Source organism: Salmo salar, chromosome ssa05 (genome assembly GCF_905237065.1).
Source record: "Salmo salar chromosome ssa05, Ssal_v3.1, whole genome shotgun sequence".
NCBI classification, from domain to species: domain Eukaryota; kingdom Metazoa; phylum Chordata; class Actinopteri; order Salmoniformes; family Salmonidae; genus Salmo; species Salmo salar.
Window position 1 is genome coordinate 69930486 of NC_059446.1, and position 16336 is coordinate 69946821.

The 16336-nt window shown below is 44.0% G+C and overlaps 3 protein-coding genes across 5 annotated transcripts in view; 2 read left to right on the plus strand and 1 right to left on the minus strand.

Moving 5' to 3' along the window:
• The first annotated feature begins 2665 nt into the window (after positions 1-2665).
• On the plus strand, positions 2666-3874 carry LOC106605678 (trypsin-1-like). The gene is made up of 3 exons (XM_014201568.2): positions 2666-3331; positions 3406-3595; positions 3685-3874. Exons 1-3 carry the CDS (start codon positions 3168-3170, stop codon positions 3745-3747), a joined length of 417 nt encoding a protein of 138 aa, XP_014057043.1. The 5' UTR covers positions 2666-3167; the 3' UTR covers positions 3748-3874.
• Positions 3875-6471: 2597 nt separating this feature from the next.
• On the plus strand, positions 6472-8486 carry LOC106605701 (39S ribosomal protein L17, mitochondrial). 2 transcript variants are annotated; one of them, XM_014201597.2, is made up of 3 exons: positions 6472-6849; positions 7597-7665; positions 7827-8486. In XM_014201597.2, exons 1-3 carry the CDS (start codon positions 6676-6678, stop codon positions 8085-8087), a joined length of 504 nt encoding a protein of 167 aa, XP_014057072.1. In that variant the 5' UTR covers positions 6472-6675; the 3' UTR covers positions 8088-8486. The 2 variants fall into 2 exon arrangements, with proteins under 2 accessions (XP_014057072.1, XP_014057073.1); XM_014201598.2 differs by lacking the exon at positions 7597-7665.
• A 580-nt stretch (positions 8487-9066) lies between these two features.
• LOC106605699 (transmembrane protein 145) overlaps positions 9067-16336 on the minus strand; it is a 38938-nt gene continuing 31668 nt past the window's right edge. Inside the window, exons 11-16 of one of the 2 annotated variants that reach the window (XM_014201595.2) lie at positions 14789-14882; positions 13831-14003; positions 13382-13502; positions 12007-12195; positions 11760-11820; positions 9067-10385 (exon numbers count right to left, since the gene is read on the minus strand). In XM_014201595.2, coding sequence (XP_014057070.1) covers positions 10366-10385; positions 11760-11820; positions 12007-12195; positions 13382-13502; positions 13831-14003; positions 14789-14882 — 658 coding nt within the window. In that variant the 3' untranslated portion in view covers positions 9067-10365. Of the gene's footprint in view, positions 11821-12006; positions 12196-13381; positions 13503-13830; positions 14004-14788; positions 14883-16336 lie in introns of both variants that reach the window. The other variant, XM_045718691.1, reaches the window with a different exon arrangement.

The following is a 16336-nucleotide window of genomic DNA, read 5'->3' on the forward strand; positions in this document are numbered from 1 at the left end:
GCACTATGGTGTTGAACGCTGAGCTGTAGTCAATGAATAGCATTCTCACATAAATGTTCCTTTTGTCCAGGTGTGAAAGGGCAGTGTGGAATGCAATAGAGATTTCATCATTTGTGGATCTGTTGGGGCGGTATGCAAATTGGAGTGGGTCTAGGGTTTCTGGGATAATGGTGTTGATGTGAGCCACGACCAGCCTTTCAAAGCATTTCATGGCTACAGACGTGAGTGCTAGGGGTCGGTAGTCATTTAGGCAGGTTACCTTAGTATTCTTGGGCACAGGGACTATGGGGGTCTGCTTGAAACATGTTGGTATTACATACTCAGACAGGGAGAGGTTGAAAATGTCAGTGAAGACACTTGCCAGTTAGTCAGCACATGCTCAGAGTAAACGTCCTGGTAATCCATCTGGCCCTGCGGCCTTGTGAATGTTGACCTGTTTAAAGGTCTTACTCACATTGGCTGCAGAGCGCATGATCACACAATCATCCGGAACAGCTGATGCTCTCATGCATGTTTTAGTGTTACTTGCCTCGAAGCGAGCATAGAAGTTATTCAGCTTGTCTGTTAGGCTCGTGTCACTGGGTAGCTCTCGGCTGTGCTTCCCTTTGTAGTCTGTAATAGTTTACAAGCCCTGGCACATCCGATGAGCGTCAGACCCAGTGTAGTACGATTCGATCTTAGCCCTGTATTGATGCTTTGCCTGTTTGATGGTTCGTCGGAAGGCATTGCGGGATTTCTTATAAGCTTCCGGGTTAGAGTCCCGCTCCTTGAAAGTGGCAGCTCTACCCTTTTGTTCAGTCCAAATGTTGCCTGTAATCCATAGCTTCTGGTTGGGGTATGTACGTACAGTCACTGTAGGGACAACACGTTATCAATTAACTTATTGATGAAGCCATTGACTGATGTGGTATACTCCTCAATGCCATTGGAAGAATCCCGGAACATATTCCAGTCTGTGCTGGCAAAACAGTCCTGTAGTTTAGCATCTGCTTCATCTGACCACTTTTTTATAGGCCGAATCACTGGTGCTTCCTGCTTAAATTAATAGCTTGTAAGCAGGAATCAGGAGGATAGAATTATGGTCAGTTTTGCCAAATGGAGGGCGAGGGAGAGCTTTGTACGCATCTCTGTGTGTGGAGTAAAGTTGGTCTAGAATTTTTTTCCCTCTGGTTGCACATTTAACATGCTGATAGAAATTAGGTAAAACTGATTCCCTGCATTAAAGTTCCTGGCCACTAGGAGCACCGCCTCTGGATGAGCGTGTTCATGTTTGCTTATGGCAGTATACAGCTCATTGAGTGCTGTTTTAGTGCCAGCATCGGTCTGTGGTGGTATGTAGACAGCTACGAAAAATACAGATGAAAACTCTCTAGGTAGATAGTGTGGTCTACAGGCGAGCAAAACTTTGAGACTTCGTTAGATATCATGCACCAGCTGTTTTTTAGAAATATACATAGGCACCTGCCCCATGTCTTACCAGAGGCTGCTGTTCTGTTCTGCCGATAGTGAATAATCCGCCAGCTGTATGTTATTAGTATCGTTATTCAGCCACGACTCGGTGAAACATAAGATATTACCGTTTTTAATGTCCCGTTGGTAGGATATACGTGCTTTCAGTTCGGCCCATTCATTTTCCAGCGATTGAACGTTGGCTAACAGTACAGATGGCAAAGGCAGATTAGGCACTCGTCGCCTGATCCTCACAAGGCACCCGATATCTTTCCGCGAAACCACTAGGCTACTCGCCGCCCAATTTGCAACCAAGTTTTAACTTCCTGACTGATGTCTTGAGATGTTGCTTCAATATATCCACATAATTTCCGTTCCTCATGATGCCAGCTATTTTGTGAAGTGCACCAGTCCCTCCTGCAGCAAAGCACCCCCACAACATGATGCTGCCACCCCCGTGCTTCACGGTTGGGATGGTGTTCTTCGGCTTGCAAGCCTCCCCCTTTTTCCTCCAAACATAACAATGGTCAAACAGTTCTATTTTTGTTTCATCAGACCAGAGGACATTGTTCCAAAAAGTATAATATTTTTCCCCATGTGCAGTTGCAAACCGTAGTTTGGCTTTTTTATGGCAGTTTTGGAGAAGTGGCTTCCTCCTTGCTGAGCGGCCTTTCAGGTTATGTCAATAGAGGACTCATTTTACTGTGGATATAGATACTTTTGTACCCGTTTCCTCCAGCGTCTTCACAAGGTCCTTTGCTGTTGTTCTGGGATTGATTTGCACTTTTTGCACCAAAGCACGTTCATCTCTAGGAGACAGAACGCGTCTCCTTCCTGAGCGGCATGACGGCTGAGTGGTCCCATGGTGTTTATACTTGCGTACTATTGTTTGTACAGATGAACGTGGTACTTTCAGGCATTTGGAAATTGCTCCCAAGGATGAACCAGACTTGTGGAGGTCTACAATTTGTTTCTGAGGTCTTGGCTGATTTCTTTTGATTTTCCCATGATGTTAAGCAAAGAGGCACTGAGTTTGAAGGTAGGCCTTGAAATACATCCTGTTTAACTTAGTGTATGTTAACTTCTGACCCACTGGAATTGTGATACAGTGGAATAATCTGTCTGTAAACAATTGTTGAACAAATTACTTGTGTCATGCACAAATTAGATGTCCTAACCGACTTGACAAAACTATAGTTTGTTAACAAGAATTTTGTGGAGTGGTTGAAAAACGAGTTTTAATGATTCCAATCTAAGTCTATGTAAACTTCCGACTTCAACTGTACCTGAAGTATCCTATGTGCTTATAGATGAGTAAGACTTCCATTTAATGAATACATTCAATATGTGTATTGGTACATCAAGCTGCCTCAGAAACAGGAGATAGGCTCCTGTTCCTATTAGCCGTTCCGGCTCGCACACGCCAAGGCTTGTACAAGGTTATTTACTTACTTTACATGTCTGTCATGGCTTAACAACATCCTATCATCCAGATTATATCATGCAGTTCACTTCACCTGCACCCCAAGGCTCAGCACAGAACACCATCAAGTGATGAAAGACTTTCCTTTCCCTCTTTCTCTTTCACCCTAAGCTGTGTGGAGGTGTGTCTGGGCAAGCACAACGTTGACAGGACTGAAGGTAAGGAGCAATTCATCTCTTCTTCCCACGTCATCCCCCACCCCAACTACAGCTCCTACAACATCAACAATGACATCATGTTGCTCAAGCTCGCCACCCTCAACACCTACGTGCAGCCTGTTGCTTTGCCCACCAGCTGTGCCCCCGCTGGCACAATGTGTACCGTCTCTGGATGGGGCAACACTATGAACTCCAGTGAGTACAGCAATAACGGCAACATGTTAATGCATTTTGGGGCTATGTTATAAAATACACTTGGTCAGGTAACCATGCCAGTGTTAAAATGTAAATGATCCATAATTGACATGTTCTACCTTTAATTTCCCCTTCTTTCTATCCATTCTTTCATTTTTCATCCATCCTTACAGCCGCCGATAGCAACAAGCTACAGTGCCTGAACCTCGCCATCCTGTCCTTCAATGTCTGTAACAACTCCTACCCTGGCCAGATCACTAACGCCATGTTCTGTGCTGGATTCCTGGAGGGAGGCAAGGACTCTTGCCAGGTACTACTGACTAGCTTATCAAAACTATTAGGACCGAAAATACAGTATAGCGAAACAGTGAAGTAAATCTCTCATTGTCTCTCTCTCAGGGTGACTCCGGTGGCCCCGTGGTGTGCAACGGTGATCTTCAGGGTGTTGTGTCCTGGGGATAGGGCTGTGCCGAGCCCGATAACCCCAGTGCCAAGGTACGAATATAGGCTTCTGCTGCTAAATTTGTGGGATAAAGCCTTTATTAGACCACTGGCTCATCCCTGTCACAACTACATGTTTCTAACTTCAATAATACCAACTTCACCCCTCCTTCATACCCATTTAGAGTATTCTCTCTGTGAGAGTTGTGTTGCTACTGAAATACTGTGTGGTGCAACATGAATATGGTTGGATCTTACATAATGTTTGTATATTGGGTTGCATGATTTAGAGTCAATATCCCTTGAATGTGCATCTGTCAGACTGAGTCCAGATGCTAAATACTCTACCTCAATACTCACAGTGAGAGATTTCATAACCTCCATTATTGAGAGGGACAATCAGAGGCATCAGAGTTCCCCAACATTCAGGGCTTAGCCTTGGGCCATCACAGGACAATACCTGCATATTAATGAATAAGAGGTGCTTGCCAATAAATATCTATTATAAGGTTGTAATTCACTTCAGGAAATATGAAAGCCATACACTAGGGGAGAGTGGGGTAAGTTGAGCCACCCTTGTTTCTAGGAAACCATACACAATGTTAATCATTTGACCAAATATTTAGAAAAAGGCCTTCATTTCATTGAGTCTGTGAAGTAAGAAACCACATGGAAAAAGTGGTAAGCAAGTTAGGTCCAAAAAACGGATTTTCACCAAGTCAAATGTATTTATTGTGTTAGAGGTTTCATGACGCTTTCAAGGCATTATAGCTGGGATATGAGGTAACAACAGGGCCTGGCCTATGTTCAAAGTATTAAAAAAAACACCGTGTTTGCTAGGTGTTAAGCCTTTGTTGAAAGATGCTTAAAATGATTAAAAGACGAAAAGTGATTGTGATGAATTATGTTTTTAAAAACGGTACTAGTGAGATTTCATTCAGTCCAGAAATGTGTAGCCAGCTTGACTTACCCTGTCCTGCAGCTAAACTTACCCCATACTTGGTTGCTAGATCGAATGGTTGCTAGATCGAATCCCTGAGCTAACAAGGTAAAAATCTGTCGTTCTGCCCCTGAACAAGTCAGTTAACCCACTGTTCCTAGGCTGTCATTGTAAAGAAGAATTTGTTCTTAACTGACTTGCTTAGTTAAATTTAAAAAATATTCAAAGTAGCCACCCTTTGCCTGCTCTTGGCATTCTCTCAACCAGCTTCATGAGGTAGTCACCTGGAATGCATTTCAATTAACATGTGTGCCTTGTTAATTTGTGGAATTTCTTTCCTTCTTAATGTGTTTCAGTCAAACAGTTGTCTTGTGACCAGGTAGGGGTGGTATACAGAAGATAGTCCTATTTGGTAAAAGACCAAGTCCATATTATGGAAAAAAAACAGCTCAAAAAAGCAAAGAGAAATGAAAGTCCATCATTACTTTTAAGATTTGAAGGTCCGTCAATACGGAAAATTTCAAGAACTTTGAAAGTTTCTTCAAGTGCAGTCGCAAAAACCATCAAGCGCTATGATGAAACTGGAGGACCGCCACAGGGAAGGAAGACCCAGAGTTACCTCTGCTGCAGAGGATAAGTTCGCTAGAGTTACCCGCCTCAGAAATTGCAGCCCAAATAAATGCTTCACAGAGTTCAAGTAACAGACACATCTCAACATCAACTGTTCAGAGGAGACTGTGTGAATCAGGCCTTCATGGTCGAATTGCAGCAAAGAAACCACTACTAAAGGACATCAATAAGAAGAAGAGACTTGGTTGGGACAAGAAACACGAGCAATGGACATTAGACCAGTGGAAATCTGTATTTTGGTCTGAGGAGTCAAAATGTGAGATTTTTGGTTTCAACTGCATGTCTTTGTGAGACGCAGAGTAGGTGAACGGATGATCTCCGCATTTATGGTTCCCACTGTGAAGCATGGAGGAGGAGGTGTGATGATGTCTGTGATTTATTTAGAATTCAAGACACACTTAACCAGCTTGGCTACTACAGCATTCTGCAGCGATACACCATCCCATCTGGTTTGCCTTTAGTGGGACTATAATTTGTTTTTCAACAGGACAATGACCCAAAACACACTTCCAGGCTGTGTAAGGGCTATTTGACAAAGATGGAGAGTGATGGTGCTGCATCAGATGACCTGGCCTCCACAATCACCCAACCTCAGCCCAATTGAGATGGTTTGGGATGAGTTGGAACGCAGAGTGAAAGACAAGCAGCCAAAAAGTGCTCAGCATATGTGGGAACTCCTTCAAGACCTTTGGAAAAGCATTCTGGTTGAGAGAATTCCAAGAGTGTGCAAAGCTGCCATCAAGGCAAATGGTGGCTATTTTGAAGAATCTAAAATATATTTTGATTTGAATTGTTTAACACTTTTTTGGTTACTGCATGACTCCATATGTGTTTTTTTCATAGTTTTGATGTCTTCACTATTATTCTATAATGTAGAAAATAGTAAATATAAATAAAATGATGAGTAGGTGTTTCCAAAATGTTGACTGGTACTGTATATCTATGCTATTTGTCATCATATATATCGTAGATAAATAGGTCATTTAAATATGTACACTTATTTCCGATTACATTTCCTAATCAGAAATTAACACATTTTTTACATTTTGAAATATCTCTATGCAACATAGAAATGCCTGATATCTAATAACAAAACAATTAATTCATGACAACTAGAAACAAATAGAATGCATTTGAGGCGGAACCAATCCTAAAGTGGAACTATTTTTCACTCAACCAGACTGCGATAACTGATGCACCGGCAATGTCAAAGTTGTCATGTTATGCGACCTCGGGGATGTATTAATGATCACATAAACCTAATTTACACGAGAATAACGGAAGATAACCTTCCTTAGAAACATCGGTTTACATTTTTAAAGGCCGGCTTGATTGCTTTTTTTCTTTCTAGCCTCTTGTAGGCGTCTGAACTCGACAAGATGCGCCTCACCATTCAGATGTTGATATCCCATGGCCGGGTGGCCCGTAAAATGGGTCTCGGTCCAGAGTCCCGAATAAACATGCTTCGGAACATTCTTACCGGCCTCGTTCGACACGAGAGGATAGAGACCACCCGAGGCAGAGCAGACGAAGTTCGATTCTATGCTGAAAAGGTGAGGACATGTTAACGTTACCCTTTTTACGCAGCTCAACAAAGTTGCTTCTCCAGTAATTCAAAGGCTGGAAACAACAGCGATATTGAGTCGTTTCATCTTACCGTCCAAAAGGAATGTATGCAGCCGGCTATACATGTGTTTACCCCTTCAGCCAATCAGACCAGGGGTGAAAAAAATAGACTGCTCCAACCTGATTGGCGACATCCGGAAAATGGCAAAAATGGTGTTCCATAAGAAAGTATGTTTTTTTCCATCTTCTCGCCATTAAATCGAGTTAAGGAGGTAATCGACTCCTTTGCAACCAGAATGGAGAATATGTTATGTACAACCCGGTCCATAGGGGATATGAGTGTATAGCTGGCTACATAGATTCCCTTTGGACAGTAAGATGAAGCGACTCTATTGTCATCTGCCAGCCTTTGGGCTACTCCTCTAGTTGACTAAACTCAACTCCCATGGTGAAGGAAGTTTCTGATCAACTATGGAGTTGAGCAGAGTCCTGGCTTTGTGAAATTCAGCTCTGACTACATTGATTTGCCCAAGATCAATAGTAAATGATGAAACGCTTATCGTGTACATATCGTTGTCCTATGTAGATGTGTGCCTTTGTTTGCTGAAATCCATACTTTTTCATTTACCTTGTTTGATTTAGTCGGCTACTTCTCAACCATCCCTGTTTAGTAGGCTACTGTGTAGTTTTTGACAGCTTGTGACGTTGTTGACCAATGTGATGTTGTTTTGCAGTTGATTGACTATGCCAAGAAGGGAGACACTGACGAGAAAGCGATGAAAATGGCAAATTTCTGGCTCACAGTAAATGTTCTTTATGATCTTTGTTAGTGTTTTAATGTACTCAGACCAAGTCAGATTGTCCCAATGTCCCCAGCTTTGTTGTACTATTATCTACCAGATTAGTATGAGTGTGTTCCTAGTTCTTTCAGTCATCATCCCGTCTCTCTCTCCTGTGGTTTAAGGAAAAGGATCTGATCCCAAAGCTCTTCAAGGTCCTGGCTCCCAGGTTTGAGACCCAGCCCAAAGCCTACACCCGGATGGCCCGCATTCCCAACAGGGAGAACCTGGACAAGGCTGCTATGGCTGTGCTGGAGTATAAAGGCAACCCATTCCCACCTCTCCAGACCGCCAAACGAGACAATGAACTCACACTAATCAACCAGCTCCTGAAAGGCTACAGAGAGGAGCGGGCACAGCAGGCAGCAGCCAAGGTTGAGGCATGATGCAACCAGCCACACACTGACCTTACATGTGTTAGATCAGGGGTGTGTTCGGTGAAACATTTAGAATGTCATGTCTGTTCTACAGTATATGAACATTCTGGAACGTTGCTCCCGCCTGAATAAGCCCCTGTAATTCCATAGTAGAGGACCCGCTGGTGGGTTGTACTCAACTTTTATAGTCCACAGATTCTGACTAGGTCCTGATTTGGAAACATTGTGTTGTCATCTGATTTGGAAACATTGTGTGTAATAAGAAAAGCACCCAACACTTTTGGTGGATAACAGTACAGAAACATGGGGTGCAACTGTTTTGAGGTGACTGGCTACAGTATTTGACTTTCTATGGACCCCACGGAACATGAGGATGTTGTGTGTCAAAATAAATGATTGTTTGACAAATGTTAAGCGTTCTGTTTATGGCACTACTGTGAATTTAACAAATGTGCTTAAATAAGAAACAGGTTTGATATGCTGTTATTATTCCCTCTACCGGTTCAGAAACATGTCCCCCAAACTTTTCATTATTATCATGGTTGATGTCCTCTTTTTAGTCCCTCTACTGATTCATAATAAACATCAGACAGTGGCAAATAGAGGCAGGATGTTTTATGAAAGCAACCACCTTCAACCAGGCAAAATCACACACTCATCATGAGCTTCCCCATTCATTCTATTTGTTTAGATTCAAACTGTTTTGTTATTAAGAGCTGCTGTAGAGTTTTGGTTTTTACATACTGGTAACTACTTGCCAAAATTGCCCCAAACCTATTGCAATTACATTCAATTGGACCTGCTCTCCGTTCTCCTTTGCCACTTGCCTGTAAGCTCTCCAATTGTGAGATTGGTTCCAGAAAAGTAATTGTACTGTACCAAGATGGAGTAGATGTTTTGGACGAATGCCCTTGCCCTTCTACATCACATAAAAATAACTCATACACATTCACACTGTGGCCAAGGTATGAAAGAAACAGACAAGGCCTCTAATAAAACCAACCATTTTAATTTGGCAAAAAGTGTATGTACAGCGTATTCAGAATACCCTAATTTGACACCATTAAAATGCATTCATTTCGAACAGTGCTTCAGTAATGTGCTCTTAACCAGACCTCTCTAAATACCCAGGAATCTGTGCTGTTGTCTGTCATGCATATAAAACCCTCACTCATCTCCTGTTGCTCTTCCACTTGTCTGTGTATAATAGACAAATACCATAGATAAGTTGATCATGCAGCTTGTTGTACAGGATGAATGGAACCTGTCTGTCAAAATCTATTCAGTCAATTAATGGCATCTGTAACCATGGACAACAGTGGACTGTAATGGCAATAGAGACAAATATATATACGCCTACAGAGACAACCTTTAGAACACCAGAACAATCTAATTCAAGTATCATTCTTTTTTTACAGACTACATTATACCTTTTGACTGTATGTTCTCATGTAGATAACATGTGCTGTAGCAGTCTGACCAACCCAAGCCTACTCCACAGTCTTTCTATAGTAAAGGGCTATTAATTAAACCATTAGAAACAGTCAATTAACCACCATTTTTTCTCCCACACCTTTTTTTTTTTTACAGATTGGATTAAAAATGATTAAAGAGACTTGCATGTTTCATACTCAGATATTAACAAGTTATAAAAAAAAATGTGATTTATTACTTCCATTTCTTAGAACAGGTGGTAAATTGGCCTTGACACAGTCTTATGAATACCCCCCCCCTCCCTTACATTGATATCATTAGGCTATTTAATCAACTTAATGTTATTCAGATATATGTACATTTTTAAATGTCTGATAATGACACTTGATGACATTGATAAATATGAACATATCTACAGGTAACATTTGTATATTTGATACCGGAATATCATTGGGTGTAGTGTGTGGATACGTATAATTCAGATAAAAGCGCTATTCAAAGTCACTTTGAAATAAATGGCGGAACAGAAAAACTAAGAGAAGGGGAACATTAAAGTGCTTCATGCAGGACAAACAGGACGTTGGTGCTACTACTTTCACAGTTACTCTAAAAGGTTTGCTTTAGTTGTTTATGGGCCCAGGACTTTTCATGGTCAGGAAGAACTACTGTTCCTACTTATGGATAAACAACAATGAGCCCCTCACACAGTATCAGATGTACTGTACAACTTCACTGAGGGAAACGGCCATACATACAGACATGTACAGGTTTGACATGACATCATTACATACTAGTCGGGGGGGGGATTGTGAAGTTAGTTCATATCCTCGCTGGACAACCTTCCCTCCTTAAATCATGTGTCAAGGATGGAGGCTGAAATTGAAAGTAAAACAAGCTATAAGTATGATTTCGATGTAAAAAAAATACAAAAAATTTAACTTTAAAACCACCACTTTCGTTGTGCTCTATTGCATTAATACATTCACCAAGATCTACATACATCAAGGAATTACATTCTGAGCAAGCTAGCATCTTGCACTCAAGTGAAAACTGAACAGTAGTATTCGGAGTTAAAACAGTTGTCTGTGGACAGTATGACATAAGGTAACATAAGGTTCCAATAGAAATCCAGAAGAAGGTACATTAACACCTCCTCGGTAGCCTATATGGTATGAAATACACAGTTATTGTATAGTAGTTTGGTACAACAGGTACACGCACTGTATGAGCACATGGAGTATAATCAGTTTAGAGACAGGGAGTACATGCTTGTTTTAGCAGTACCTCAGGGGTCCACAGTAAACTGAACATTGTACACTTAAACATCAGTATATCAATCCAATAGCCTGGAGCAATCAACATATATAAGAATATAAATCATCCCAACATATTCTATATGGAGAAATTCTATATTTTGTGTTAACATCTGTCAAACATGAAAAAAAAATGTATGTTTCAGGATGTGAGTGAATATTTTACTCTTGTACAATGTAATGGCATGAGAATTGCAATGGTCACAGCATCACTTGGAATTCGACAATGTGGAAAAAAAACATCCCTTTTGTAATATAAACTCTGCAACTATTTTAGAGTAATGGTAACTCATTCTCTTCAGCTATTTACACATTTCCCTCAGCCTCTCCATTGATGCCTTATGAATTCTTGAATAAAAGTGTTCATAGGAGTTTTGTTCAGTCTCCACTGTGTGCTCCTATCATTCTATTGCTCAGGCTTCATCCACTCTGTCATCTCTCCCTCCCGGTGCCTCTCTCCCTGCTCATGTTCAAATATTTATTGCTTCTTTTTTCTTTTACAAGCTCAGCACTTTAACTCACAGCCATTTCCTCTTCTTTATTCAGCTCTTTTCCCATTCAGAGGTGAAAATGGGACGTTTAGGACTTCCATTCCACATGTCTGCTTATAATGACTTCCCCTTCTCTTCCTCATATCCATCCCTCCTTCCCTCGTGGCTATACATAGCTTGATCTGTTTTCTATGCTACCTGATCTTCCTCCACCTCCCTCTCGATCTTTCTCTCTGTGTCCCTCTTTCTTTCTCTCTGTCTGTCTCATGCCTTGGTGCCCACGCCCCCTCCCCCCTGCATGCTGAAGTACTCGGTGAAGTGGGAGGGGAGTCGTGGAGGGGGAGGGGGGGAGTGGGCGGAGAGGCGGGGGGGCATGGGGGGAGGGAGTGGGGGGAAGGGGGGTGACGACAGGTCGGCCGTGGTGGTGATGATCTTATGCTCACTGTTCCTCTGCACTTCCTGTCCCTTCCGGGCCACCGTCTCCTCCACCGTCTTCACTGGGCCCTAAGAGAGAGGGAGGTATAGGTTGAAAGGTTAAAGGTCATGCTGGGTTGTATTTGTCACAATATCAGTTACCACATCCTTCTCTGACAACTTCCTCTGTGCTCTAACACCTCTGGAGTGTTACAGGGACTATATCACACCTTAGTATCAGTTACTACATCCTCCTCAGACCATGCATCCACTCACCGACTGGATGGAGAACAGTTCTGTGAAGTTGGGCTGGGAGTCGCCAAGGAAGGAGCTGTTCCCATAGGCGTGGTGGGGGAAACTCTCACTCGCCACACCCGCCTTCGGACTAGACAGCAGGATACCGATCTGAGAGGTCCGCACGTGGTACGGGAAGTTCTTATTGGCCGCAGAGGGCCGTGTGATAGCCTGTGGCGAGGCAGGGAGGGAGGGGATGGATGGGAGGAATGTATCATATTCAGAATATTGCCTGTTGCCTGTACAAATATTACCCTGTATTCTCCATACACTGATACACATTTCTGCACATATAAGAACAGAACAGTATGTGTGTGAATGTGTCACTGACAAAGGACAGAGAGGCTCAGTCTGGTATAGAAGTCTGGGACAGAGAGGCTCAGTCTGGTACAGAAGTCTGGGACCGAGATGCCCAGGCTGGTATACAAGTCTGGGCCCGAGAGGCTCAGTCTGGTATAGAAGTCTGGGACCGAGAGGCTCCGTCTGGTACAGAAGTCTGGGACCGAGAGGCTCAGTCTGGTACAGAAGTCTGGGACCGAGAGGCTCAGTCTGGTACAGAAGTCTGGGACCGAGAGGCTCAGTCTGGTATAGACGTCTGGGACAGAGAGGCTCAGTCTGGTACAGAAGTCTGGGACAGAGAGGCTCAGTCTGGTATAGACGTCTGGGACCGAGAGGCTCAGTCTGGTACAGAAGTCTGGGACCGAGAGGCTCAGTCTGGTATACAAGTCTGGGACAGAGAGGCTCAGTCTGGTATACAAGTCTGGGACAGAGAGGCTCAGTCTGGAATAGAAGTCTGGGACAGAGAGGCTCAGTCTGCTACAGAAGTCTGGGACAGAGAGGCTCAGTCTGGTACAGAAGTCTGGGACAGAGAGGCTCAGTCTGGTACAGAAGTCTGGGACAGAGAGGCTCAGTCTGCTACAGAAGTCTGGGACAGAGAGGCTCAGTCTGCTACAGAAGTCTGGGACAGAGAGGCTCAGTCTGCTACAGAAGTCTGGGACAGAGAGGCTCAGTCTGCTACAGAAGTCTGGGACAGAGAGGCTCAGTCTGCTACAGAAGTCTGGGACAGAGAGGCTCAGTCTGGTACAGAAGTCTGGGACAGAGAGGCTCAGTCTGCTACAGAAGTCTGGGACAGAGAGGCTCAGTCTGGTATAGAAGTCTTGGTTTGGGGGGATACTAACGCAGAGGCCGATGAGAACAGAGAGATATGACTCACAGATATTAAAAGAGAGGTGAGTGTGTGCGCGCCTGCGTGTGGAGGGCAGGGGGTTACTAACGAGGCGGGCGATGAGGTCTTCGAGATAATTAACGTCAACTGTGAGGCAGTGTGTGAGTGTGTAGAGAGATGAAGGGTACTAACGAGGAATACGATGTGAGCATAGAGGTGGATTCCCAGTTGGATGCCGTTGACGATCTTCTCCCGTGCCCAGCGAGGGATGCCAAAGTTAGCTATCAGAGCCATGACGGGCACCGCGAAAAACCTGCCAGAGGGAGAGAAGAGAGAGAGTTAATGAGGGAGAGAGATTATTTAGAGAGAGAGAGGAGAGAGAGATAGGGAAGGGGGAGATTGAGATATGTAAAGGAAGGAGGAGAAAAAAAGGAATATGGTGGAGTAGAGACAAAAGGAAACGAGAGGGAGGGAGAGGCGGAGGAGTGAGGACAGATTTAAGACGAGCAAGCGAGAAGTGGAAGAATAAGGGAGACGGGGAGTTTATTGGGTGCAGTGCTTTTTAAGGAATGAAGTTGATGAACCTGACAGAGACAAACTGCATGCAGAGAGTGAAGGGCTGTAGGACTATGTCCTCTCACCAGAGTGTGTATGCCGTGAAGAAGGGGATGTAGAAGGGTTGTTTTTCAGGGTAGTGTTTGAGGGAGATCAGGACGGCGTAGCAGAACCACACGTAGGCCAGCAGCTGGAGACCCATCAGACCGTAGCCCGCCGGGCTGTCATATGCATACAGCACCTCACCTGGGTCAAAGAACTGAGACACACACACACAACGTCATACAACCACTCTAATGGACCGCAGCCTACTAATCAACCTACTAACTTTACCCTCAAATAGCAGAGAGGTGTATTACAATAGGTTCCCCAGCATGTTGTAACAGTCTGTGGTTTGCTGACATGTTGGGATGTGAAATCTACTCATTTTTGTTGGTGAGTGTGTCTACAAGTGTGTGCGTATGTGTACACATGTATGTATGTTTGTTTGTGTGTTTGTGCGTCATTGACACTTCTCTACAACTGGGTCATTGACAGTGCCTCTGCTTGCGGGCTATGTATTGACTTTCACAGGCCAGAGACTGGATATCATTGGTCAAACAGGGTTACCCTCGGTCGTCCCCTGCATTATGTATGTACAGGCCCAGTGCTAGGCACTGACAGGCTGGGTAAGAAACTCCTATCCCTGTATACTACAGTACATCAGGAGTAGGCCCCTTTAATTTCACCTTTATCTTACCAGGAGGTCCCATGATATCTGAACCTAATTTTCAAGAGGGACCCATCCTAAATTATAGTAGAGCACATTTTACACTTGTAATGGAGGTGATTCTGTGATCCATGCTCGGCTGATGAGTAACCGTGCCCGAGGCCTGAAGACTAGCTCCTAGAGCTAATACCTAGGCTTCAACTCAGTAGGCTAACACAGTGTTGTGGGACACAGGAATCCCCGGTGGAAACTTAGACCGTCATACACTGGTCCTTCACGTATAGCATGGACAGTAGGAGTGTGCAGCAGCAGTTCTGTAGCGTAGACTGCAGTACCTCTGCCTCGTATATGAAGAGGATGATATAGGTGACGGTGTAGACTGTCATGTAGATGGACAGCTTGACAGATCCACTGTGGCTGATCCTCGCCCTGAACAGAGACGGATACACACAGGGGGGTTAGCTTTCACACAGACAGATGAATACATACACACACACACACACACTCTCCTCCTGCAAACAGAGATGGATTTCCTCACCCACGTATGCGCACACACACACACACACACACACACACACACACACACACACACACACACACACACACACACACACACACACACACACACACACACACACACACACACACACACACGCACAAACACTCACACGCACAAACACTCACACACACAAATTCACACTCACTCACACATGCGGTTGGCCACATATTCCCTCTTTATGGTGCAGTATAGACAGACAGCTTATCTAAATGGCTATTCATCACCACATTTCAGAGATGTAGCAATAATGACAAAGTGTGCTCTAATAAAATCATAGCTACTATACTGTATGAGATAGTGAGAGAGAAAGGGAGAAAGACAGAGGGCAATGAGAGAGGAGCAGAGCAGGAAGAGAAAGAAAAACAGGGAAAGTAGAGTGAGAGCAAGTGAGAAAGACAGAGAGAGACTGGGCTACTGGTACGAGTTAGAAGGAGTAAGACAGAGAGAGACTTGGCTACTGGTACGCGTTAGAAGGAGTAAGACAGAGAGAGACTGGGCTACTGGTACGAGTTAGAAGGAGTAAGACAGAGAGAGACTTGGCTACTGGCACAAGTTAGAAGGAGTAAGACAGAGAGAGACTGGGCTACTGGTACAAGTTAGAAGGAGTAAGACAGAGAGAGACTGGGCTACTGGTACGAGTTAGAAGGAGTAAGACAGAGAGAGACTGGGCTACTGGTACGAGTTAGAAGGAGTAAGACAGAGAGAGACTGGGCTACTGGTACAAGTTAGAAGGAGTAAGACAGAGAGAGACTGGGCTACTGGCACAAGTTAGAAGGAGTAAGACAGAGAGAGACTGGGCTACTGGTACGAGTTAGAAGGAGTAAGACAGAGAGAGACTTGGCTACTGGTACGAGTTAGAAGGAGTAAGACAGAGAGAGACTGGGCTACTGGTACGAGTTAGAAGGAGTAAGACAGAGAGAGACTTGGCTACTGGTACGCGTTAGAAGGAGTAAGACAGAGAGAGACTGGGCTACTGGTACGCGTTAGAAGGAGTAAGACAGAGAGAGACTTGGCTACTGGTACGCGTTAGAAGGAGTAAGACAGAGAGAGACTGGGCTACTGGTACGCATTAGAAGGAGTAAGACAGAGAGAGACTGGGCTACTGGTACAAGTTAGAAGGAGTAAGACAGAGAGAGACTGGGCTACTGGCACAAGTTAGAAGGAGTAAGACAGAGAGAGACTGGGCTACTGGTACGAGTTAGAAGGAGTAAGACAGAGAGAGACTGGGCTACTGGTACGAGTTAGAAGGAGTAAGACAGAGAGAGACTGGGCTACTGGTACAAGTTAGAAGGAGTAAGACAGAGAGAGACTGGGCTACTGGCAC

Excerpts from the sequence above, each read along its gene's own strand:
- LOC106605678 (XM_014201568.2), top strand. The coding sequence starts at position 3,168 with ATGTTGCTCAAGCTCGCCACCCTCAACACCTACGTGCAGCCTGTTGCT. Across the intron at positions 3,332-3,405 it reads TTAATGCATTTTGGGGCTAT|TTTAATTTCCCCTTCTTTCT; the intron begins GTTATAAAATAC and ends ACATGTTCTACC. Across the intron at positions 3,596-3,684 it reads GAGGCAAGGACTCTTGCCAG|GGTGACTCCGGTGGCCCCGT; the intron begins GTACTACTGACT and ends TCTCTCTCTCAG.
- LOC106605701 (XM_014201597.2), top strand. The coding sequence starts at position 6,676 with ATGCGCCTCACCATTCAGATGTTGATATCCCATGGCCGGGTGGCCCGT. Across the intron at positions 6,850-7,596 it reads TTCGATTCTATGCTGAAAAG|TTGATTGACTATGCCAAGAA; the intron begins GTGAGGACATGT and ends GTTGTTTTGCAG. Across the intron at positions 7,666-7,826 it reads TGGCAAATTTCTGGCTCACA|GAAAAGGATCTGATCCCAAA; the intron begins GTAAATGTTCTT and ends CTGTGGTTTAAG.